Raw genomic sequence first — 27,551 nt, forward strand, 5'->3', positions numbered from 1 at the left:
CTGCTGCAAATTGAAAAGGAAAGGTAATTTTTCATAAAATTTTATTACAATATGACTTGTGTATGAATTGTATATGATATGGTATGATGTACATATATACATTTTTCTTTTTTTTCATGAAGGTGGAGTTACCCTTTAAAGGAGACGTGTGGGATTGGAAAAAAAACATGCATACCTACCTAGATGGGTTATAAGACTGAGAACTGAGTGATCATTTGACTGCTGAGTGTTCAGTTCTCGGTCTTCACCGAGCATAGAGTAGTGACTGTAAGGCTACTTTCACACTGGGGAGTTGGGGGCGTCAGCCTTGGGCTTTCACACTGAAGTGAGAGGAGAGACTCTGTAAAGGCTCTTTAAAGGCGCTTTGCAGGCGCTATTTTTAGCGTTATAGCGTTTGTAAAGCGCCTCAGTGTGAATGTAGCCTAAGTCACCACTCTCTGCTCTGCATCTCTAACTGGAGCGCCGGGCTGTGGAGGGGATGGGAGCAGCTGACTCAGGCTTTCAGTGGCGCGCTGAGAGGTTTAGCTAGCTGAAGGTTGGTCATCTTTGCGGATCCCGGCATTATTGTATTATTGCAGAGCCTAGAACAGCTCTGTGATATTAGCCGACAGCAGATAACTCTGGGTGGTAGGAGGGCTATCGGCTGCAAAATCCTTAATTGTGTGCTATTGCACACGGGAGAATGAATGTGGTTTTAAAGGCCAGGGGGAGACACATCAAATATTAATTTGATTGATAAAGAATCTCAAAGCATCTGTGTTTGCATAGAGCTTTGTCATAAGATAAATCTGTGTAATATTTTTATCCTACATCTGCAGGGGTCGTTCACAGCTAGATTACAATGGATGTAACTTATCACCTCGAACTGTTTCCTGAACATAAAGTGACTTTGCTTTTATTCAAAGATGTTAAAAATGCATCAGGACTAAGAAAGAAAGCGATTGATGGAACTGTTGATGGAGTGTTACTGAATCCTGCAATGGTAAGAGGTTATATTGTAGCTTTATATAATCTTTAAATAAATGTACTTACTATTTTATTTACTTACACAAACTGTAAAATTTACTGGCAATGTCAAAATGTGCCACACCCTCACACATTCCCAGAAATCGGATCCAGAAAAAACACTTGTTTAATGTAATGTTTATGTGTTGCAAAATATTTCCAAAGTGCTCACAATTTGTTGTGGAACCATCCAAACTCAAGAAGATTTGGGAGGTATATCAGATGATTATGAAAAATTTCCAACAGAGCTATGTGCCCGATAGAGACATCAGCATTGATGAAAGTCTAATGGCCTACAAGGGAAGGCTCAGCTGGATCCAATATATAGCGTTAAAGAGGGCACACGATTTGGCATAAAATCTTTCATGCTGTGTGAATTGAGCACTGTTTATATTTGTAACTCTGTCCTATATACCGGTAAAGGAACCAAACTGAACCAAAAATGTAGTCATTATGGTATGGCAACCTCTTCAATTCTTTCATTGATTGAGCCATTGCTGAATCAGGGATATTGTGTGACTACAGACAATTTTTACACATCTCCTGAGCTCTGAGTGCCTTCTACATAACAAAACGGATGCTTATGGGACCGTTAGGACTAACTGGTGTGATATGCCGTCAACCTTTGGCACAAAGAAGCTCAAGACGGGAGAAATAGTTGCCTGGTAGAAAGGAAAAATGATGGCACTCCGATGGCGGGACAAAAAAGATGTGTGCCTAATGAGTACAATTCACAACACCTCCGCTGTCATGGTACACACAAAAGGTGGGAAAGACATAATGAAAGTTGTGATGGACTACAGCAACACCATTGGAGGTGTTGACAGAGCCGACCAGGCCATGACATTTTATCCAGCCATGACAAAACAGCAAAAAAAATATTATAAGAAGATCTTCAGGCATCTTGAACAATGCCTATGGAATGCATTCATTCTACTAAAAAAAAAAGAGTGACAAGCCTGTGGTTCATGCTGACTTTGTTTGGAAAGTAGCAGAACTTATCTTTCTAAACAACCAAACACCAATGGCTGCAAACAGAGCAGGACGCTGTTGGTATTGTCAACCCGGCAAGCCTGACTGGTTGTCACTTCATGGCCCACATTCCACCAACTGTAAAAAAGGCAACACCCACAAGGATGTGTGTAGTTTGCTGCTCAAAGCGTGACGACACTGGAAGGAAAATCAGAAAAGAAACCAGGTTCTGTTGCCTGATTGTGACTTTGGACTTTGTGCTGTACCAGTTGCCGACCGCCGCACGACGATGTACGTCGGCAAAATGCCACGGGCAGGCAAAAGGACGTACAGGTACGTCCTTGCCTGCCCGTGGGCGGGGGGTCCCCCCCCCCCCGGTGCCTGCGGCAGTCAGCAGATCCTCCCCGGCGATCGGTGGTGAGGGGGAGGCCATCCATTCATGGCCCCCCCTCGCGATCGCTCCTGGCCAATCAAATCATTTCCCTGCCTCTGTATTGTACACAGAGGCAGAGGTATTGATGTCATCTCTCCTCAGCTCGGCATTTTCCGTTCCGGCGCCGAGGAGAGAAGACTGGAATGTGAGTGCACCAACACACACACACAGTAGAACATGCCAGGCATACATTACACCCCCGATTCCCCCCCCCCCCCATCACCCCTCCCCCCCCTGTCACACTGACACCAAGCAGTTTTGTTTTTTTTTCTGATTACTACATGGTGTCAGTTTGTGACAGTTAGTGTGTTAGGGCAGTTAGTGTTAGCCCCCTTTAGGTCTAGGGTACCCCCTAACCCCCCCTAATAAAGTTTTAACCCCTTGATCACCCCCCGTCGCCAGTGTCGCTAAGCGATCATTTTTCTGATCGCTGTATTAGTGTCACTGGTGACGCTAGTTAGGGAGGTAAATATTTAGGTTCTCCGTCAGCACTTTATAGCGTCAGGGACCCCCATATACTACCTAATAAATGTTTTAACCCCTTGATTGCCCCCTAGTTTTTTTTTTTTTTTCTTTTTTCTTGCCACTTCAGCGAAATTTATTTTAAGAGAAGTCGTATCAACTTTGAAAATCAAAATTTGTCCCGTCTCTTTTTTTTTCACATCATTGTGGCTAATATATTGTTTATTTTTATTTAATCCTAAACTTCATAGTTAAAAGTAAAGCACAAATTTCCTCCAAGCGAGCAGATCAAATAGAGACCACATATAGATATACAATCTTTTAGTAATATCCCCAGGCCTTTAAAACCTCCATTTTCCCCTCATGCCCCCCCCATCCCTCCATTCCCCTCCACCCTCCCCTTATCCCATACGCACACCACCCGTTCCACCTCATATTCTTACATCTATCCAGCCCATTCATGCTCGAGCCATAACTTCCATATATTTTTATATTTCATTAGAGTACCTCTTTTTCTATACCAATATTCCTCTTTCGTAATCATGTCCTTGACCTCTTTTCTCCATTCTCCTACTGTTGGGGGTTCTTTTGCCTGCCACTTTCGTGCTATAATTTTCCTTCCCTGAAACAGGCATCTTATAATAGCGGTCTGGGTGTCTCTCGGCATATCATTTTCCTCCAGCAAACTCAACAGACAAATTCTGCCCTCCATTTCTAATGAGGACCCAAATATTGCGTTGATTTCCTCCACTAGTTTTTCCCAATATCTGCATAACTTGGGGCAACGCCAAAACATATGCACGAGGTCTCATTTTTCCTCTCCGCACCGCTGACACTTCGCATCCTGCCTCTTACCAAACCTAAATAATTTCTCTGGTGTGTAATAAAGTCTGTAAATCAAAAATAAATAAGAGACTCCCTGTGACGGTGATAGAGATATCCTTGGCCCCAATGCCAAAATAAATTTCCATTATTCCTCCGTTATTGTGCCAACCTCTTCCTCCCATTTAGCTCTCTTCCTGGGCTCCACCCCCCCTTCTCGCCCCGCCTTATCTATACTCTTGTACATTTGTGAGATCAGCCCTTTAGACCCCTTGGCATTTACCAGATTCCTTAGCAAGGGCGTTTCACTCCACTCTATCATCTTGCCACTGAATTGTACCTCTAGGGCATGCCTTACTTGCAAGTAGCTAAAAAATAATCTGTTGGGTACTGCAAATTCCTCTTTTATCTCTTGAAACGTTTTCAACCTTCCTGCCCTGTACAGTTGCACCAGACAATGAATACCCCTCCTATCCCATTCTTCTATTCTCCCCATCACCCTGAACTCCTTCAGATTTTTATTATTCCATATCGGAGAAAACTCGGAGTACCCTGTGTATCCCAGTACCGCCTTTACCGACTTCCAGCATTGCCCCCTAGTTAACCCTTTCACCAGCGATCACCGTATAACTGTTACGGGTGACGCTGGTTAGTTTGTTTATTTTTTAAAGTGTCAGGGCACCCGCCGTTTATTACCTAATAAAGGTTTAGCCCCCTGATCGCCCGGCGGTGATATGCGTCACTCCAGGCAGCGTCCGGTTAGCGCTGGTACCGCTAACACCCACGCACGCAGCATACGCCTCCCTTAGTGGTATAGTATCTGATCGGATCAATATCTGATCCGATCAGATCAGATCTGTACTAGCGTCCCCAGCAGTTTAGGGTTCCCAAAAACGCATTGTTAGCGGGATCAGCCCAGATACCTGCTAGCACCTGCGTTTTTCCCCTCCGCCCGGCCCAGCCCACCCAAGTGCAGTATCGATCGATCACTGTCACTTACAAAACACTAAATGCATAACTGCAGCGTTCGCAGAGTCAGGTCTGATCCCTGCGATCGCTAACAGTTTTTTGGGTAGCGTTTTGGTGAACTGGCAAGCACCAGCCCCAGGCAGCGTCAGGTTAGTGCCAGTACCGCTAACACCCACGCACGCAGCATATGCCTCCCTTAGTGGTATAGTATCTGAACAGATCAATATCTGATCCGATCAGATCTGTACTAGCGTCCCCAGCAGTTTAGGGTTCCCAAAAATGCATTGTTAGCGGGATCAGCCCAGATACCTGCTAGCATCTGCGTTTTGCCCCTCCGCCCGGCCCAGCCCAGCCCACCCAAGTGCAGTATCGATCAATCACTGTCACTTACAAAACACTAAACACATAACTGCAGCGTTCGCAGAGTCAGGCCTGATCCCTGCGATCGCTAACAGTTTTTTTGGTAGCATTTTGGGGAACTGGCAAGCACCAGCGGCCTAGTACACCCCGGTCGTAGTCAAACCAGCAATGCAGTAACACTTGGTGACGTGGCGAGTCCCATAAGTGCAGTTCAAGCTGGTGAGGTGGCAAGCACAAGTCGTTTCCCGCTGCCACCAAGAAGACAAACACAGGCCCGTCGTGCCCATAGTGCCCTTCCTGCAGCATTCGCCAATCCTAATTGGGAACCCACCACTTCTGCAGCACCCGTACTTCCCCCATTCACATCCCCCAACCAAATGCAGTCGGCTGCATGAGAGGCATTTTCTTTATGTCCTCCCGAGTACCCCTACCCACTGAACCCCCCAAAAAAGATGTGTCTGCAGCAAGCGCGGATATAGGCGTGACACCCACTATTATTGTCCCTCCTGTCCTGACAATCCTGGTCTTTGCATTGGTGAATGTTTTGAACGCTACCATGCACTAGTTGAGTATTAGCGTAGGGTACAGCATTGCACAGACTAGGCACACTTTCACAGGGTCTCCCAAGATGCCATTGCATTTTGGGAGACCCGAACGTGGAACTGGTTACAGTTATAAAAGTTAGTTACAAAAAAAGTGTAAAAAAAAAAAAAAAAACACAAACAAAAATATAAAATAAAAAAAAATAGTTGTCGTTTTATTGTTCTCTCTCTCTCTCTCTCTATTCTCTCTCTATTGTTCTGCTCTTTTTTACTGTATTCTATTCTGCAATGTTTTATTGTTGTTATGTTTTATCACGTTTGCTTTTCAGGTATGCAATTTTTTATACTTTACCGTTTACTGTGTTTTATTGTTAACCATTTTTTTGTCTTCAGGTACGCCATTCACGACTTTGGTTATACCAGAATGATGCCTGCAGGTTTAGGTATCATCTTGGTATCATTCTTTTCAGCCAGCGGTCGGCTTTCATGTAAAAGCAATCCTAGTGGCTAATTAGCCTCTAGACTGCTTTTACAAGCAGTGGGAGGGAATGCCGTCTTCCGTGTTTTTCTCTGGCTCTCCTGTCTCAACAGGGAACCTGAGAATGCAGCCGGTGATTCAGCCAGCTGACCATAGAGCTGATCAGAGACCAGAGTGGCTCCAAACATCTCTATGGCCTAAGAAACCGGAAGCTATGAGCATTTCATGACTTAGATTTCGCCGGATGTAAACAGCGCCATTGGGAAATTGGGAAAGCATTTTATCACACCGATCTTGGTGTGGTCAGATGCTTTGAGGGCAGAGGAGAGATCTAAGGTCTAATAGACCCCAATTTTTTCAAAAAAGAGTACCTGTCACTACCTTTTGCTATCATAGGGGATATTTACATTCCCTGAGATAACAATAAAAATTATTAAAAAAAAAAAAAAAAATGAAAGGAACAGTTTAAAAATAAGATAAAAAAGCAAAAAAAAATAAAGAAAAAAACAAAAAAAAAAGCACCCCTGTCCCCCCCTGCTCTTGCGCTAAGGCGAACGCAAGCGTTGGTTTGGCGTCAAATGTAAACAGCAATTGCACCATGCATGTGAAGTATCAGCACGAAGGTCAGATCGAGGGCAGTAATTTTGGCAGTAGACCTCCTCTGTAAATCTAAAGTGGTAAAGGCTTTTAAAAATGTATTTATTTTGTTGCCACTGCACGTTTGTGCGCAATTTTAAAGCATGTCATGTTTGGTATCAGTGTACTGTGTTTTAGTGCATTAAAATTTAAAAAAGTGTGTTTTTTCCCAAAAAAAGGCGTTTGAAAAATCGCTGCGCAAATACTGTGTGAAAAAAAAAAAAAACTGAAACACCCACCATTTTAATCTGTAGGGCATTTGCTTTAAAAAAATATATAATGTTTGGGGGTTCAAAGTAATTTTCTTGCAAAAAAAAATAATTTTTTCATGTAAACAAAAAGTATCAGAAAGGGCTTTGTCTTCAAGTGGTTAGAAGAGTGGGTGATGTGTGACATAAGCTTCTAAATGTTGTGCATAAAATGCCAGGACAGTTCAAACCCCCCCCCCCCAAATGACCCCATTTTGGAAAGTAGACACCCCAAGCTATTTGCTGAGAGGCATGTCGAGTCCATAGAATATTTTATATTGTGACACAAGTTGCGGGAAAGAGACAAATTTTTTTTTTTTTTTTTTTTTGCACAAAGTTGTCACTAAATGATATATTGCTCAAACGTGCCATGGGAATATGTGAAATTACACCCTAAAATACATTCTGTTGTTTCTCCTGAGTACGGGGATACCACATGTGTGAGACTTTTTGGGAGCCTAGCCGCGTACGGGACCCCGAAAACCAATCACCGCCTTCAGGCTTTCTAAGGGCGTAAATTTTTGATTTCACTCTCTTCACTGCCTATCACAGTTTCGGAGGCAATGGAATGCCCAGGTGGCGCAACCCCCCCCAAATGACCCTATTTTGGAAAGTAGACACTCCAAGCTATTTGCTGAGAGGTATAGTGAGTATTTTGCAAACCTCACTTTTTGTCACAAAGTTTTGAAAAAAGAAAAAAAAAAATGTTTTTTCTTGTCTTTCTTCATTTTCAAAAACAAATGAGAGCTGCAAAATACTCACCATGCCTCTCAGCAAATAGCTTGGGGTGTCTACTTTCCAATTCCACATATGCCCATGGCCTGTGTGAGCAATATATCATTTAGTGACAACTTTTTGTAATTTTTTTTTTTTTTTTTTGTCATTATTCAATCACTTGGGACAAAAAAAATTTTCAATGAGCTCAACATGCCTCTCAGCAATTTCCTTGGGGTGTCTACTTTCCAAAATGGGGTCATTTGGGGGGGGTTTGTACTGCCCTGCCATTTTAGCACCTCAAGAAATGACATAGGCAGTCATAAACTGAAAGCTGTGTAAATTCCAGAAAATGTACCCTAGTTTGTAGACGCTATAACTTTTGCGCAAACCAATAAATATACACTTATTGACATTTTTTTTTACCAAAGACATGTGGCCGAATACATTTTGGCCTAAATGTATGACTAGAATTGAGTTTATTGGATTTTTTTTATAACAAAAAGTAGAAAATATCATTTTTTTTCCCAAATTTTTGGTCTTTTTCCGTTTATAGCGCAAAAAATAAAAACGGCAGAGGTGATCAAATACCATCAAAAGAAAGTTCTATTTGTGGGAAGAAAAGGACGCAAATTTCATTTGGGTACAGCATTACATGACCGCGCAATTAGCAGTTAAAGCGACGCAGTGCCAAATTGTAAAAGTGCTCTGGTCAGGAAGGGGGTAAATCCTTCCGGGGCTGAAGTGGTTAAAATTTACCATACCGGAATGTTTACTGAAGCAATATGACTAGTAATATTGCACCCTTGTTTGGCCCAAAAAAATTTCAGTGTTTTTGATTTGTTTATATTATTGGCTAAAATTTATTGAATAAAATTGTATTATTATTATATATTATTTATTATATTATAATTTATGATTTTGTGTTTCAAACTTTATCATACCCGGGATGTCTACTAGACTCGGGTTTGGACAGATTTAAGTGAGTTATTCCTAAGAATTACAGGCCTACAATATAAAACGCCAAATTTCCATGCAAAATAATTGTACCGCTTTCAGTACCTAAAATCCGACACAATCATACCGCCAGGGAGGTTAACCGGTTCCCGACCGGCGCATGACGATGTACGTCGGCAGAATGGCACAGCTGGGCAAATGGGCGTACCTGTACGTCCATTTGAATTCCTCGCCGTGTCATTGCGTGCACGCCGCCGGGATCGCGGAGAGGACGTAAACAGCATTTCCCCGTTCTGCCTAGTAACAAGTGTCACTGATCACAGCTTCCTGTCATCGGGAGCTGTGATCAGAGTAATAACACACACAGCCCATCCCCCTACAGTTAGTAATCACTCCCCTAGGACACACTTAACCCCTCCCCGCCCCCTAGTGGTTAACCCCTTCACTGCCAGTTTAATTTACACAGTAATCAGTGCATTTTTAATCGCACTGATCGCTGTATAAATTACAATGGTCCCAATAATGTGTCAAAACATAACGTCGCAGTCACAGTAAAAATCGCTGATCGCCGCCATTACTAGTAAAAAAAAAAAATTATTAATAAAAATGCCATAAAACTATCCCCTATTTAGTAAACGCTATAACTTTTGCGCAAACCAATCAATAAACGCTTATTGCGATTTTTTTTTTTTTTTTTTTTTTTTTACCAAAAATATGTAGAAGAATACGATCGGCCTAAACTGAGGAAAAAAAAATTTTTTTTTATATATTTTTGGGGGATATTTATTATAGCAAAATGTAAAAAATAATGCGTTTTTTTTTTCAAAATTGTCGCTCTTATTTTGTTTATAGCGCAAAAACTTAAAATCGCAGAGGCGATCAAATACCACCAAAAGAAAGCTCTATTTGTGGGAAAAAAAGGACATCAATTTTGTTTGCGGAGCCACGTCGCACGACCGCGCAATTGTCAGTTAAAGCGACGCAGTGCCAAATCGCAAAAAAACGCTCTGGTCAGGAAGGGGGTAAAATCTTCCGGGGCTGAAGCGGTTAAGGGGAAACTGTGACCTAAAGGGGGGAACTGAAATGTGAAGGGGGGGGGGGGGGGGCCTGAGGACACTGTGATATGAATATGGGGGCTTTGATGTGAAGGATCTGAGTCGTCGCACAAACATGCAACTTGGACCTCTGCTGGAAGAAAATTTTACTCTTTGGACCTACGTGAATTTTAATTCAATACCTCTACTGTAGAGTTCAGGCCCAGTAGGAGGTGAAACACATCATAGAGGAGCTGGGTAGAGGGTCTGTCTGGAAGCGAACTGGGACAATTAAATTAGTTTTTTGCTTTAATGAAAGTGGCGTACACCATGTAGCTCTATAAAATTTCCAAGGTAGCCTTCGAAACTTCTCAAAAGCAGATCCACCAAAACACTAAAGCTGGCCATAATTGGATCGAAATTTAGCAGGTTAGCAGGGACCCCTGCCGATCAACTTCTGTTCAACCGCCATGTTGGAAAATGTCTGCTTGATCAGTGCTTCATGCTGAAGACTGCAGTGGTGATCTGTGTATTCTGATGTGGGGAGTCTCCCGGCTGTCAGAGTACAAAGGCACAACGGGTAGGATTCCCACATCCATCTCTAACGTGTGGATGGGGGAATTGACTTGTCTGGCTAGCCTTACACAGGTCAATAGCTGCATTACCATGATTGTGATAGACGAGAACTCATTCCTTATGTTTGATTTCTGAAGAAATAAAGGTCAGGGATTTTTTTTTTTATCATATTGAATTGGTTGGACAGATCAAAGGAGGAAATTGCTGATATCCATAGATCCATCTGTGAGGCCTAAGCAACATGTGTCCATCTAGTCCTGAGAATGAACTTGTTCTATTTATCTTCACAATGCTGTATGTTTTTTGCACAGTATATTGTATCTGTGGTTATTTGTGGGTCACTCTTGGGACTGTACATGCTCTTTTTTACACTTTAGTTCCACTTGAAGTCAGTGTTTGCATAACATTGCAAAGCTCCCGCAGTGTTTCATATCTTCAGGGGTGCATAAGAGGATAACAAAATGTGGCTGGGTACCTGCATGTCATTCCTTCTCATAGTTATTTATACTGTACATCAGGTATATTTTAGTGTAAATTGAATAGACTTTCAGATTTTAGCACGTTTCCAGTGTTTGGGGAATAGCACTAGCAGGTCAGTAATTGATTTCACTTGTTACTTGCAATTGCTATATAAGTGGAACACAATGCGCTGTGCTAATGTAAAAAGTATAGTGTAAGAAACATTTTGCTGCATAAGATGGTTTTGATATGAGTAACATTTTATAATATTTTGTTTAAAATTGGTGAATACCTTAGTGTAGGGCTCAAAATTTCAAGTCCTGGGCTACTAACCAGGTCTTAAGGGTTACTCGCCACCAGTTGCCCCACCCAACCCCTACTCTGCCCCGTCCCTAAACACGCCCTCATGAATTATCTCATGAAATTTCACTTAAATGTTTTATGCAGAATTAAGTTACAAAAATAAATATTTATCAGTACCCATCAGTGCAGCCTCACCTGTGCCCAACAATGGCACTTCACCTGTGCCCAACAATGCAGCCTACCTGTGTCCATCAATGCAGCCTACCTGTGCCCAACATTGCAGCCTACCTGTGCCCAACAATGCAGCCTACCTGTGCCCAACAATGCAGCCTACCTGTGCCCAACAATGCAGCCTACCTGTGCCCAACAATGCAGCCTACCTGTGCCCAACAATGCAGCCTACCTGTGCCCAACAATGCAGCCTACCTGTGCCCAATAATGCAGCCTACCTGTGCCCAACAATGCAGCCTACCTATGTCCATCAATGCTGCTTCACCTGTTCCCAACAATGCAGCCTACCTGTGCCCAATAATGCCGCTTCCCCTGTGTCTAACAATGCAGCCTACCTGTGTCCATCAATGCCGCGTCACCTGTGCCCAGCAATGCAGCCTACCTGTGTCCATCAATGCCACTTCAACTGTGCCCAATAATGCAGCCTACCTGTTTCCATCAATGCCGCTTCACCTGTGTCCATCAATGCAGCCTACCTGTGTCCAACAATGTAGCCTACCTGTGTCCAACAATGCAGCCTACCTGTGTCCATCCATGCCGTGTCACCTGTGCCCAACAATGCAGCCTACCCTTACTCAACAATGCAACCTACCTGTGTCCATCAATGCAGCTTCAACTTTGCCCAACAATGCAGCCTACCTGTTTCCATCAATGCCACTTCACCTGTGTCCATCAATGCCGCTTCACCTGTGTCCAACAATGCAGCCTACCTGTGCCCAACAATGTAGCCTACCTGTGCCCAACCATGCAGCCTACCTATGTCCATCAATGCTGCTTCACCTGTGCCCAACAATGCAGCCTACCTGTTTGCATCAATTCCGCTTCACCTGTGTCCAACAATGCAGCCTACCTGTACTCAACAATGCAACCTACCTGTGTCCATCAATGCCACTTCAACTGTGCCCAACAATGCAGCCTACCTGTTTCCATCGATGCTGCTTCACCTGTGTCCAACAATGCAGCCTACCTGTGCCCAATAATGTAGCCTACCTGTGCCCAATAATGTAGCCTACCTGTGCCCAACAATGCAGCCTATCTGTGCCCAACAATGCAGCCTACCTATGTCCATCAATGCCGCTTCACCTGTTCCCAACAATGCAGCCTACCTGTGCCCAATGATGCAGCCTACCTGTGCCCAATAATGCCGCTTCACCTGTGCCTAACAATGCAGTCTACCTGTGTCTATCAATGCCGCATTCACCTGTGTCCATCAATGCCGCGTCACCTGTGCCCAGCAATGCAGCCTACTTGTACTCAACATTGCAACCTACCTGTGTCCATCAATGCCACTTCAACTGTGTCCAACAATGCAGCCTACCTGTTTCCATCAATGCCGCTTCACCTGTGTCCATCAATGTAGCCTACCTGTGTCCAACAATGTAGCCTACCTGTGTCCAACAATGCAGCCTACCTGTGTCCATCCATGCCGTGTCACCTGTGCCCAACAATGCAGCCTACCCTTACTCAACAATGCAACCTACCTGTGTCCATCAATGCAGCTTCAACTTTGCCCAACAATGCAGCCTACCTGTTTCCATCAATGCCACTTCACCTGTGTCCATCAATGCCGCTTCACCTGTGTCCAACAATGCAGCCTACCTGTGCCCAACAATGTAGCCTACCTGTGCCCAACCATGCAGCCTACCTATGTCCATCAATGCTGCTTCACCTGTGCCCAACAATGCAGCCTACCTGTTTGCATCAATTCCGCTTCACCTGTGTCCAACAATGCAGCCTACCTGTACTCAACAATGCAACCTACCTGTGTCCATCAATGCCACTTCAACTGTGCCCAACAATGCAGCCTACCTGTTTCCATCGATGCTGCTTCACCTGTGTCCAACAATGCAGCCTACCTGTGCCCAATAATGTAGCCTACCTGTGCCCAACAATGCAGCCTATCTGTGCCCAACAATGCAGCCTACCTATGTCCATCAATGCCGCTTCACCTGTTCCCAACAATGCAGCCTACCTGTGCCCAATGATGCAGCCTACCTGTGCCCAATAATGCCGCTTCACCTGTGCCTAACAATGCAGTCTACCTGTGTCTATCAATGCCGCATTCACCTGTGTCCATCAATGCCGCGTCACCTGTGCCCAGCAATGCAGCCTACTTGTACTCAACATTGCAACCTACCTGTGTCCATCAATGCCACTTCAACTGTGTCCAACAATGCAGCCTACCTGTTTCCATCAATGCCGCTTCACCTGTGTCCAACAATGCAGCCTACCTGTGCCCAACAATGCAGCCTACCTGTGTCCAACAACGCAGCCTACCAGTGTCCATCCATGCCATGTCACCTGTGCCCAACAATGCAGCCTACCTGTTTGCATCAATTCCGCTTCACCTGTGTCCAACAATGCAGCCTACCTGTGCCCAACAATGCAGCCTACCTGTGTCCAACAATGCAGCCTACCAGTGTCCATCCATGCCATGTCACCTGTGCCCAACAATGCAGCCTACCTGTTTGCATCAATTCCGCTTCACCTGTGTCCAACAATGCAGCCTACCTGTACTCAACATTGCAACCTACCTGTGTCCATCAATGCCACTTCAACTGTGCCCAACAATGCAGCCTACCTGTGCCCAACAATGCAGCCTACCTGTGTCCAACATTGCAGCCTACCTGTGTCCATCAATGCCGTTTCACCTGTGTCCAGCAATGCAACCTACCTGTGTCCATCAATGCCGCTTCAACTGTGCCCAACAATGCAGCCTAATTGTTTCCGTGAATGCCGCTTCACCTGTGTCCAACAATGCAGCCTACCCGTGTCCAACAATGCAGCCTGCCCGTGTCCAACAATGCAGCCTACCCGTGCCCAACAATGCAGTCTACCTATGTCCATCAATGCTGCTTCACCTGTACCCAACAATGCAGCCTACCTGTTTCCATCAATGCCATTTCACCTGTGTCCAACAATGCAGCCTACCTGTACTCAACAATGCAACCTAACTGTGTCCATCAATGCCGCTTCAACTGTGCCCAACAATGCAGCCTACCTGTGTCCAACAATGCAGCCTACCTGTGTCCATCAATGCCGCTTCACCTGTGTCCAACAATGCAGCCTACCTGTGTCCATCAAAGCCGCTTCACCTGTGTCCATCAAAGCCGCTTCACCTGTGTCCAACAATGCAACCTACCTGTGTCCAACAATGCAACCTACCTGTGTCCAACAATGCAGCCTACCTGTGTCCAACAATGCAACCTACCTGTGTCCATCAATGCCGTTTCAACTGTGCCCAACAATGCGGCCTACCTGTTTCCATCAATGCCGCTTCACCTGTGTCTGTCAATGCAGCCTACCTGTGTCTGTCAATGCAGCCTACCTGTGTCTGTCAATGCAGCCTACCTGTGTCTGTCAATGCAGTCTACCTGTGTCCAACAATGCTGCTTCACCTGTGCCCAACAATGCAGCCTACCTGTTAGCATCAATGCCGCTTCACCTGTGTCCAACAATGCAGCTTACTTGTGTCCATCAATGCCGCATTCACCTGTGTCCATCAATGCCGCGTCACCTGTGCCCAACAATGCAGCCTACCCATACTCAACAATGCAACCTACCTGTGTCCATCAATGCCGCTTCAACTGTGCCCAACAATGCAGCCTACCTGTTTCCATCAATGCCGCTTCACCTGTGTCTGTCAATGCAGCCTACCTGTGTCTGTCAATGCAGCCTACCTGTGTCTGTCAATGCAGTCTACCTGTGTCCAACAATGCTGCTTCACCTGTGCCCAACAATGCAGCCTACCTGTTAGCATCAATGCCGCTTCACCTGTGTCCAACAATGCAGCTTACTTGTGTCCAACAATGCAGCCTACTTGTGTCCATCAATGCCGCATTCACCTGTGTCCATCAATGCCGCGTCACCTGTGCCCAACAATGCAGCCTACCCATACTCAACAATGCAACCTACCTGTGTCCATCAATGCCGCTTCAACTGTGCCCAACAATGCAGCCTACCTGTTTCCATCAATGCCGCTTCACCTGTGTCCATCAATGCCGCTTCACCTGTGTCCATCAATGCCGCTTCACCTGTGTCCATCAATGCCGCTTCACCTGTGTCCATCAATGCCGCTTCACCTGTGTCCATCAATGCCGCTTCACCTGTGTCCATCAATGCCGCTTCACCTGTGTCCATCAATGCCGCTTCACCTGTGTCCATCAATGCCGCTTCACCTGTGTCCATCAATGCTGCTTCACCTGTGTCCAACAATGCAGCCTACCTGTGTCCAGCAATGCAACCTACCTGTGTCCATCAATGCCGTTTCAACTGTGCCCAACAATGCAGCCTACCTGTGCCCAACAATGCAGCCTACCTGTGCCCAGCAATGCAGCCTACCTATGTCCATCAATGCTGCTTCACCTGTGCCCAATAATGCAGCCTACATGTTTGCATCAATGCCGCTTCACCTGTGTCCAACAATGCAGCCTAACTGTTTCCATCGATGCTGCTTCACCTGTGCCCAACAATGCAGCCTACCTGTTTCCATCGATGCCGCTTCAACTGTGCCCAACAATGCAGCCTACCTGTGTCCAGCAATGTAGCCTACCTATGTCCAGCAATGCAGCCTACCTGTGTCCAACAATGCAGCCTACCTGTGTCCGTCAATGTAGCCTACCTGTGTCCATCAATGCAATGCAGCCTACCTGTGCAGGGAAAGAGAGGAGAGGAAGAGGATTGCCGGCCGGATCATCAGAGCACCAAGGAACATCACTGTAACATCTTTCATTTGAATTGCCGAGTGTTCCCGCTGCTCGCTGTTGCATACAGCCCCACCTCCTGGCCCAGGTACTTGATACACGTCACACATCCCGACATTGAACGGGTGATCTGTCTATCAAAGTACCCGGGCCAGGAGGCAGGACTGTGTGACAGTGAGTGCGGGGAACACTGTGCAATTCTAATAAAAGCTGTTATAGCGATGTTCCTCTGTGCCCTTATGATCTGTCTGCGTGCTTTCTCTCTTCCTCTCCGCGTTTGCTGGGAGAACGGCTCCCATTCAACGCTCCTCGCTCAACAACCCAACCCCCCATCAATGCCACTTCACCTGTGCCCAACAATGCAGGTAGGCTGCATTGTTGGCCACAGGTGAAGCGGCATTGATGGACACAGGTAGGCTGCATTGTTGGGCACAGGTGAAGTGGCATTGTTGGGCCCAGGTAGGCTGCATTGTTGGACACGGGTAGGCTCCATTGTTAGACACGGGTAGGCTGCATTGCTGGACACGGGTAGGCTGCATTGCTGGACACGGGTAGGCTGCATTGCTGGACACGGGTGAAGCAGCATTGTTGGACACGGGTAGGCTGCATTGTTGGACACGGGTGAAGCGGCATTGCTGGACACGGGTAGGCTGCATTGCTGGACACGGGTAGGCTGCATTGCTGGACACGGGTAGGCTGCATTGCTGGACACGGGTAGGCTGCATTGCTGGACACGGGTAGGCTGCATTGTTGGGCACAGGTGAAGCGGCATTGTTGGGCACAGGTGAAGCGGCATTGTTGTACACGGGTAGGCTGCATTGTTGTACACGGGTAGGCTGCATTGTTGTACACGGGTAGGCTGCATTGTTGTACACGGGTAGGCTGCATTGCTGGACACGGGTAGGCTGCATTGCTGGACACGGGTAGGCTGCATTGCTGGACACGGCTGAAGCGGAATTGATGGACACAGGAGTGGAATCGAGTGGAAAATTTGAGGACTGCCTAATGCCCTGTACACACGGTCGGATTGTGTTGTCGGAAATTCCAATCGTGTGTGGGCTCCATCAGAATTTTTCCATCAGAATTTCCGACACAGAAAGTTTGAGAGCAGGCTATAAAATTTTCCAACAGAATTGATCCTTTAAATTCCGATTGTGTGTAGACAAAACCGACGCACAAAGTGCCACGCATGCTCAGAATAAATTAATAATAAATTATTGCCCCGCTTATAGACCCGACATACGTGTTTTACGTCACCGCGTTCAGAACAATCAGATTTTTCGACAACTTTGTGCGACCATGTGTATGCAACACAAGTTTGAGCCAACATCCATCGGAAAAAATCTGATGGATTCTGTTGTTGGAATGTCCGATCGATGTCCAATCGTGTGTACAGGGCATTAGTGTTTATAGTACTATTAAAGATAAATTGTACACTACTAAGTCACATATTACTAGCCTGAACTTCCAAAAGATTCATATGTTTTAACAAACTGCTATCAGGTAAGTTTCATTAAGATAGATTTATCATAAAAATGTATTTAACCACTAAGGGCCAGTTCACACAATGCCCACATAGGAATCGCAAACCGTGATTCACACTGCATTCAAAATGTAGTCCATTTGCGATCTGCAATGGATGTAACTAATAAATCACTGACTTACTGCTCGCACCAGATTGCATGGTGCAAAAGTACCATGTGATCCGGTTGCAGTGCGTTTTCTAAGTAGTGCATGCACAATTTTTGGTGTGGTGCCATTTTATCCTATTCAAAATGAATGGGCTCAAATAAACGCACCACACAGAACCGCATGTGAATCGCACAGGAACACACAGCATGTTCTTGTGCAGGCATGGTGTGAACAAGCCCTTAATCAGTAACTCATACAGTATATCGGCGTCACCGAATTCTTAAGATTTGATTATGTACATATAGCTTTGAAAGTTTACCGTGCCTTTTACTCTTTACCAGATTTTAATGTGTGTTTTTTGGTTTATCTTTGAAGATTGTGGATCCGCTTCAGGTTCTTATTGCAGTAAACAAAGCTATCCATTTACACCTATTGGAAAAAATGAAAACAAGGAGTCTTAACTCAGAAATTATATTCAATTTATCACCAACAAACCATGTAAGTATGGCTGTAAATCTAATACCCACAATGTGATGTAAAGTTAAAGTAGACTTAAAGGCATTTTTTTTCTTTTTGAATAGAGTAAGAGAGGGTTATAACCCCTGTCAGTTTTTCCCATATGTGTTCCATTGTGGAGATCTTCCTTCACTTCCTGTCCATAGCCAAAATGGGAAGTTGGAGATTTCACATCTAATCCTGTTCTGATGACAACCAAAAATTGTGATTTTTTTTTTTTTTTTTTTTTCCCTTCAACCTTACTTTTGGTAATAACAGTAAATTGGACAGATAGAGAGAGTGAATCTCCCTAATGGGGGCCCAGGCAGCAATACAAATCTGACACTTGTCCTTATCCCTCTACACTCTATCCAGAAATGAAAAAAAAAGTTTTGCCTTTTAGTTACAGTTAAAGTTAAAGAGTAATTCCACTTTTTTTGAGAAAAAAAAATTCTTTCTGAGTGATGTACAGTTTAACAAAATTTGTTCCAGATTTCTACTTTTTGTTATTCTGAAGAAATTGCTGTTTGTCTGTGTCCATGGTCGAAGTGAATCTGTATGGGAGTGGTTTTATAATTATTAGTCAGGGCTCTAATGAGGAAAGTTGCAGGGTCTGCATCCCTTTAGAAGTGATGTCCCTTTGGGAATATCTCACCAAAAATGACATTGTTGCATTAGATGCTCAAAATCTGATTTGTGTCTTAGTGCAGACTTCTGGGGAAATCAGTCAGCCAATTATACAAGCAGGAAATTATTACCATCTGTGTACAGAACACCTCCGGGTGCATTGCATTTCACAGAAAACTACAGAGATGCAGATTAAAAAGGAAAGGTAATTTTTTTAAAACATTTAAAGTGGTTGTAAAGCCTTAAGGTTTTTCACCTTCATGCATTCTATGCATGAAGGTGAAAAACTTTCTATGCTGCAGCTCCCCCCCAGACCCCCCTTTTTTTCTTACCTGAGTCTGATCCGATCCAACGCTGGAGCCGCTGCGCTCATGCACATGGTTGGATTGGATCACTCTCCTCATTGGATAGATTGATTGCAGAAGAAGCCATTGGCTCCCTCTGCTGTCAATCAAAAGCTGTGATGCGGGGGGGAGAGGTAGAGTACCACTGTCTGTGTCAATGGACGGGACAGCGGGATTCAGGAGAGAGCCCGCACGGGTGCCCCCATGGAAATGCGGCTTTCCGCGGGGGGGGCACCCAATGAAGAGGAGCGGCCTGGAGCACCGACAGGGGACCTGAGAAGAAGAGGATCGGGGCTTCTCTGTGTAAACCCACTGCACAGAGCAGGTAAGTATAGGCATGTTTGTAATTTTTTTTTTTAAATGAACATTTACAATCACTTTAATTACAATATGACTTGTGTGGCAGTTATATATGCTATATTATTTTTTTTTATTTGCAAATATTTTTCCCCACAAGAGTGGAGTTGCCCATTAAACGCTTTATTCATTTTAACAGATGGAATCTGTCTGTTACACAAAAGCAAACATTTGGCTGTTTAGTGTAAACCATAAATACAACAGACCCTACCTCTCACTTAGTGGTACATATTTACTTGCCTAGATAACTATACCTATTTGCAGTGGTTTAAACAGACTATATTTTTCTTAGGAAACTATACCATCTTACCACATACAGTATATAGGCACAGGAATGAGATATGGTTACTCAGTTCAGAAGGTATCGCTGTAGGCCTTGTGAAAAAGTTTCATACCAAGGGAGGGGCTATACAGAACAGGAAGTAACTTTCTTATTATTTCTTACATATGGATAGAGTGGAGAAGCAGTAGTAGAACCTCTGTAAGATTGTTATTGATGTCTGTGTGCCTGCTGGCAAAATGTTCTTACTTCTGTTGGGTCACGAACAGCACTAAAATTTAAACTTTGGTTCTAACCCTCTCCCACTCGATGCAAAAGTAAAAAAAGAGATGTGACGTTCTACTTTAGCACTTCTATTAACTAAAGGCTAATAGAACTTTGCTTAAAAATGTTGCCTCCCCCTCCACCTACCTATGCTGCATCCTGTAAATAAATGTCTTTTTTTTTTTTTTCCTGTAATCTAGAAGCAGTGGCTTCTATGTGTCAGGGAGCACTCATTAACAGGGCTGAACTCACGGAGCCATGACATCACCTGCTGGCTTCCATTGCTCCTCCATTGTTGGCACTCCCGCCCATCCCCTGCAGCAGCTGCTAACTGACACAGGGGAGCCGCTGCTTCTCGATCATGTGACCACACCCAAGCTAAATAAAAGGTATTTACACTGCTCTCCTTTTATAATCCGTATGCAGCATAGGTATGAGGAAGGGGGAGGCATTTTTTAACCGTTTCAATACAGGACCCTTTTGCCCCCTTCCTGCCCATGCCAATTCAGCTTTCAGCACAGTCACACTTTGAATGACAAATGCGTGGTCATGCAACGCTGTACCCATATGAAATTTTTATAATTTTTTTCACACAAATAGAGCTTTCTTTCGGTGGTATTTAATCACCGCTATTTTTTAAAAACTTTTTGCAAAAATAAAGATAAAAGACCAAATATTTTGGGGAAAAAAAACAAATTTTTCTTAATTTCTGATATAACATTTTGCAAATAAATAATCCAAATCAGTGTATGTTATTTAGTCTGCAGAAAAGTTATAGCGTCCACAAACTATGGTATATATTTGAAAATTGATCAATCCTGTTGTACTGACACCGTATCTCATTTCCTGAGGCCCCAAAATGGCAGAACAGTAGAAATAGCCCCCAATGACCCCTTTAGGTCTTTAGGTGGTTAAATACCTTGGACTGTCTACTTTCCAAAAAGGGGTCATTTGGGGATATTTGTACTTTCCTGGCTTGTTAGGGCCACAAGAAATGAGATTTTTATGATTTGCACCACAAACTCTGTAGACTCTATAACTTTCGCACAAACCAAATAATATACACTAATTTGGGTTATTTTTAACAAAGATATGTAGCAGTATAAATTTTGGCCAAAATTTATGAAGAAAAATTAATAATTAGCAAAATTTGCACAGAAACTAAGAAAAATGCGGGGTTTTTTTTCAAAATTTTTGGTCTTTTTTAATTTATAGCGCAAAAAATAAAAAACCCAGAGGTGATCAAATACCCCCAAAAGAAAGCTCTATTTGTATGAAAAAGAGAACAAAAAATTCATTTAGGTACAGTATTACAATTGTCATTCAAAGTGTGAGAGCGCTGAAAGCTGAAAATTGGTCTGGGCAGGAGGGTGGTTTAACCACTTGACAACTGGGCACTTAAAACCCCTTCCTAACCAGACCAATTTTCAGCTTTCGGTGCTCTCACATTTTGAATGACAATTACTCAGTCATGCAACTTTGTACCCATATGAAATTTTTGTCCTTTTTTTCACACAAATAGAGCTTTCTTTTGGTGGTGTTTAATCACCGTTGGGTTTTTTATTTTTTGAGCTATAAAAGAAAAAAGACTTAAAATTCGGTAGTAAAATAACATTTTCTTTGTTTCTGTTTATAAAATTTAGCAAATTTAGTAATTTTTCTTCATAAATTTTGGCCACAATTTATACTGCTACATATCTTTGGTAAAAATAAGTACAAATCGGTGTAAATTATTTGGTCTTTGTGAAAGTTATACAGTCCAAAAGCTATGGTGCCAATATCTGAAAATTGATCACACCTGAATTACTGACGGCCTATCTATATTCTTGAGACCCTAACATGCCAGAAAAGTACAAATACCCCCCAAATGACCCCTTTTTGGAAAGAAGACATTCCAAGGTATTTAGTAAGAGGCATGGTGAGTTTTTTGAAGTTGTCATTTTTTCCCATGATTCTTTGCAAAATCAAGATTTTTTTTTTTATTTATTTTTTGTCATATTAGCAGGTTATTTCTCACACACCGCATATGCATCCCACAAATTACACCCCAAAACACATTCTGTTATTACTCCCGAGTATGGCGATACCACATGTGTGAGACTTTTACACAGCGTGGCCACATACAGAGGCCCAACATGCAGGGAGCACCATCAGGCATTCTAGGAGCACCCAGGCCAATTCTGACATTTCTCTCCTACATGTAAAAATCATCATTTATTTGCTAGAAAATTACATAGAACCCCAAAACATTATATATGTTTTTTTAGCAAAGACCCTAGAGAATACAATGGCGGTTGTTGCAACTTTTTATCTTGCACGGTATTTGCGCAGCAATTTTTTGAACGCTTTTTTTTGGGGAAAAAAACAGTTTTGTGCTTTAAAAAAAAACAAAAACAGTAAAGTTGGCCCAATGTTTTTGCATAATGTGAAAGATGAAGTTACACCGAGTAAATAGATACCTAACATGTCACCCTTCAAAATCGCACACGCTCGTGGAATGGCGCCAAACTTCGCTACTTAAAAATCCCCATAGGCAACGCTTTAAAATTTTTTACTGGTTACATGTTTTGAGTTACAGAGGAGGTCTAGGGCCAAAATTATTTCTCTCGCTCCAACGTTCGCACCGATACCTCACATGTGTGGTTTGGACACCGTTTTCATATGTGGGCGGGACTTACGTGTGCATTCGCTTCTGCATGCGAGCACACAGGGACAGGGGCGCTTTAAAATTTTTTTTTTTTTTTTTTTATTGTTCATTTTACTTTATTTATTTTAGTTTGACACTTTTTTTCCAAAAAAAATTTTTTTTGATCACTTTTATTCCTATTACAAGGAATGTAAACATCCCTTGTAATAGGAATATGGCATGACAGGTCCTCTTAACAGTGAGATATGGGGTCAATAAGACCCCACATCTCACCTCTAGGCTGGGAAGCCTGAAATAAAAAAAAAAAAAAAAAAAAAAACGATCCTGGCTTCGATCGTAGCGGTGAGACGGTAGAAGCATCGGAGGGCGGCGGGAAGGGGGGGACGTCCCCTCTCGCCTCCCTTAAGAACGATCAAGCAGTGGAACAGCCGCTATGATCATTCCTATGGTGTAGGGAATCGCCGTCTGAAAAAGCTGATATCTGAATGATGCCTGTAGCTGCACCCATCATTCAGATATCCCCGCACAAAGTCAAGGATGTCATATGACGGCCGGCGGGAGGGAAGTGGTTAAACCACATTTTTTTTTTTTTTAACACAAAGTTGTCCATTTATACAACATTTCTAACACATAGCATATACATACCAAAAATGACACCCCAAAATAGATTCCCCTACTTCTCCTGAGTACGGCGATATCACATGTGTGAGACTTCCACAGCCTGACCACATACAGAGGCCAAGTACAGCTGAATATGGCCGAGCATGGCTGAGCATGGCTGCGTATGGCTGCGCATGGCAGGGTATGGCTGTGCATGGCAGGGTATCGCAGAGTATGACTGGGTATTGCAGAGTATTGCAGGGTGTTGCGGAGTAGTACAGAGTATTGCGGGGTGTTGCAGAGTATTGCAGGGTGTTGCGGAGTAGTACAGAGTATTGCAGAGTATTGCGGGGTGTTGCAGAGTATTGCAGGGTGTTGCGGAGTAGTACAGACTATTGCAGAGTATTGTGGGGTGTTGCGGAGTAGTGCAGAGTATTGAGGGGTGTTGCGGAGTAGTGCAGAGTATTGCGGGGTATTGCAGGATATTGCAGAGTATTGTGGAGTATTGCAGAATATTGCGGGGTGTTGCGGAGTATTGCAGAGTATTGTGGGGTAATGCGGGGTATTGCAGAGTATTGTGGGGTGTTGCGGAGTAGTGCAGAGTATTGCAGAGTATTGTGGGGTATTGTGGGGTATTGCAGAGTATGTGGGGTATTGCGGGGTATTGTGGGGTATTGTGGGGTATGGCAGAGTATTGTGGGGTATGGCAGAGTATTGTGGGGTATTGCGGGGTATTGTGGGGTATGGCAGAGTATTGTGGGGTATTGTGGGGTATGGCAGAGTATTGTGGGGTATTGTGGGGTATGGCAGAGTATTGTGGGGTATGGCAGAGTATTGTGGGGTATTGTGGGGTATGGCAGAGTATTGTGGGGTATGGCAGAGCATTGCAGGGTATTATATTATGGAGAGATGGCTGAGCATGGATGGATGGATGGCTGGATGTGACTGTATTTGTCACAGAGCAGCGTTGTGGGCACTACAGATGCAGCCCACAAAGCTGCTACCATCCGATCCCTCCCCCGCTCCTCCCCCTCTGTACTGATCGGTACACAGAGGGGAGGGAGGAACCGGCGTCATGACATGACGGCGGTTTGTTTACATGTGATCGCTCCGTCATTTGACGGAGCGATCACATGGTAAACGGCCGAGATTAGCGGCTGTTCACCGTGATCCGTGATGCGCCGGGTCCAGAGGAAGTTCTCGGGTGCGCGCCCCAGGGGGCGCGCGAGAGCAGTATTCTGGGAGGACGTCCCAGGGACGTCCACCCAGTATAACCCGACCGCGCTGTGGCCGTCTTTCGGCTATGGCCCGGTCGGCATGTGGTTAAGTGCCCAGTAGGCAAGTGGTTAAGAACAGAAATGTGTTTTGTTTCTATTCGTAGTTGTTATTCAGCTGAATGTATTCATTTGTTAAATAGACAATGTCACGGTACTGTTCTCTTGTACAATATTTTACATTTGTGTGCTGCCTTTTGTGTAACTGGTTTTACATAAGAACATTTCGGGCTCATGTTTAGTGCAAGGTGTTTTACTTTGGTCTATTAACCACTTCAGTCCCGGAAGATTTTGCTGCTCAATGACCAGGCCATTTTTTGTGATATGGCACTGCGTGGTCATGCGACGCTGTACACAAACAAAATTGACGTCCTTTTTTCTTACAAATAGAGCTCTCTTTTGGTGGTATTTGATCATCTCTGCTGTTTTTATTTTTTGCACTATAAACAAAAAAAAGAGCGACAATTTAAAAAAAAAACACAATATTTTGTACTTTTTGCTATAATAAATATCCCCAATTTTTTTTTAAAAAGCTAATTTTATTTCTCAGTTTAGGCTGATATATATTGTTCTACATATTTTTGGTAATAAAAATCACAAGGAGCATATATTGATTGGTTTGCGCAAAAGTTAAAGCATCTACAAAATAGAGGAAAGTTTATGGCATTATATTTTTTTTTTTTTTTTACTAGTAATGGCGGTGATCAGCGATTTTTATCGGGACTGCGACATTATGGTGGACAGATCGGACACTTTTGACACATTTTTGGGACCATTGGCATTTATACAGCGATCAGTGTTATAAAAATGCACTGATTACTGTGTAAATGTCACTGACAGGGAAAGGGTTAACACTAGGGGGTTAACTGTGTGTCCCTAGGGAATGATTCTAACTGTGAGGGGTGGAACTGTCTGGGTGAGGAGACCAATCGTTGTTCATACTTAGTATGAATAACAGATCACACTCCTCACCCCTGACAGCATGGAGATCTGTCTGTTTACAATGACAGTTCTCCGTTCTGTCTCTGTGTGGAGCGATCGTGGGTGCCCGGCGGTTCATCACAACCGTTGGGAATGCGCCACGGCGCTGGGCGCGCCCCCTAGTGCTCATAAGGTGGAGCGACATACAGTTACGTCGGTTCGCCCAGGGGAAAAACCTGCCACAGTACAACTGCGGTGGCTGGTCGGGAAGGGGTTAAAGGTTACTTCGCATTATAAGCAAGAAAGCTCGAACCTCTGCAGTGTATTAATGTGTTTTTACTAAACAAAAATGCTTTACATACAAAGCTATTACAATTATATGAATACAATATAAGACTGACAGATATACAGATATAACAGATTCTATATATATATATATATATATATATATATATATATTCTCTATACCAAACACAGCACACAAGGGCACATAGAAAACAGTTGTGTAGCATGTATGTATTTTTATGCAGCACAACTCGCCACCCACTTGTCGTCACAACACATTGAACTGCATAGAGTTGAATAAAGTGACACTTCAGCAAAGGCTTGTTCATACTTGTTGGAAGACCTTACGGATTTCTGTCCTAAAGCTGGCCTTGCATTCTTCTTTTTTTTTCTTTTTTTTTTGCTCAGAAAAAAACACGAACGGCTTCCCCCATCCACACATTCGATGTTGTGAACAAAATTTGAAATTCTGTATTAAACTGTATTCCATGTTGTATGCTTTGCGTATGTATTGCACACTGTACTCATTGTGTACATGGCACTTATAAAATTTTCAATTACATATTTACATTCTTTCGATTCCTGATAAGAAATTTGTCTACCTGGCAGCTGGAGACTGAGGAAGAGGAGGTGATTTTGTATCAGCTAGTACCACCAAAACAGCCTTAGTGAAAGTGACTACGTTTACGAGGACAAGTCCTGAATGAAGATGGAGAAGGAGTGAAGCCACATGACAGAGAGGATATTAGACCTCACCCTCGAGATTATCTACCTGCTGACCAGAGAGAATTATATAGCTTTCAATTAGGGATCGACCGATTATCGGTGCGGCCGATATTCACTTTTTTTAGAAATATTGGTATCGGTCAAAAAACTTACCAATGTTGCTTAAAGGGGTTTTAGAGCTGACAGTCAGCTTTATTGTAATAACAACCGATGGGGCTCAGCAGCCGCTTGGCTGTTATTACAAGCGCTGCTCGCCCGGGCTCTCCCATCCCACGTCCGCCGGCCAGCAGATGCTTCGTTCGGGTCTCGGATCTAGTAATCCGGAAGCAATGTCATGACATCACTTCCCGGATTACTGGCATCTTAAAGGCGTCAGTTTTAACCGCTTGCCGACCAGCCGCCGTCATTATACTGCGTCAGGTCGACACGTTCCCACGAACCGCCGTAGCTGTATGTCGGCCCTGTAAGCGGGGATAGCAGGCGATGACCGCCGGCCACGCATGTTCGCAGGCACGAGAGCCAGAACAGGGATGTGTGTGTGTGTGTGTGTGTGTGTGTGTGTGTAAACACATAAATACCTTATCTGTGAGGAGAGACAGATTGTGTTTTCCTACTAGCTAGGAACAACGATCTGTCATCTCCTCTAGTCAGTCCCATCCCCCTACAGGGGAACACACATGAGGGAACACAGTTAACACCTTGGTCGCCCCCTAGTGTTAACCCCTTCCCTGCCAGTGACATTAACACAGTAATTAGTGCATTTTTATAGCACTGATCTCTGTATAATTGTCAATGGTCCCAAAAATGTGTCAAAAGTATCCGATCTGTCCACATAATGTCACAGTCCCGAATAAAATCAATGATCACCGCCATTACTAGTAAAAAAAAAATAATAATAATAATAAAAATGCCATAAATCTTTCCTCTATTTTGTAGACACTATAACTTTTGCACAAACCAATCAATATATGCTTATTGCGATTTCTATTACCAAAAATATGTAGAAGAATACATATTGGCCTAAACAATGGAAAAAATTAGCTTTTTTAAAAAAGAATTGGGGGTATTTATTATAGCAAAAAGTATCAAAATATTGTGGTTTTTTTTTTTTTTTTTTTTTTTCAAAATTGTCACTCTTTTTTTGTTTATAGTGCAAAAAATAAAAAACGCAGAGATTATCAAATACCACCAAAAG

The 27,551-nt window shown here is 43.7% G+C and overlaps 1 protein-coding gene across 1 annotated transcript in view; it reads left to right on the forward strand.

Moving 5' to 3' along the window:
* The window catches only part of TPRKB (TP53RK binding protein), a 57,343-nt gene that overhangs the window by 11,793 nt on the left and 17,999 nt on the right, over nucleotides 1-27,551 (forward strand). Inside the window, exons 2-3 of the mRNA XM_073619700.1 lie at nucleotides 819-982; nucleotides 17,912-18,034. Of these exons, the coding sequence (XP_073475801.1) occupies nucleotides 842-982; nucleotides 17,912-18,034 (264 nt within the window). The 5' untranslated portion in view covers nucleotides 819-841. The remainder of the gene's footprint in view (nucleotides 1-818; nucleotides 983-17,911; nucleotides 18,035-27,551) is intronic.

Source organism: Aquarana catesbeiana, linkage group LG03 (assembly GCF_042186555.1).
Source record: "Aquarana catesbeiana isolate 2022-GZ linkage group LG03, ASM4218655v1, whole genome shotgun sequence".
NCBI classification, from domain to species: domain Eukaryota; kingdom Metazoa; phylum Chordata; class Amphibia; order Anura; family Ranidae; genus Aquarana; species Aquarana catesbeiana.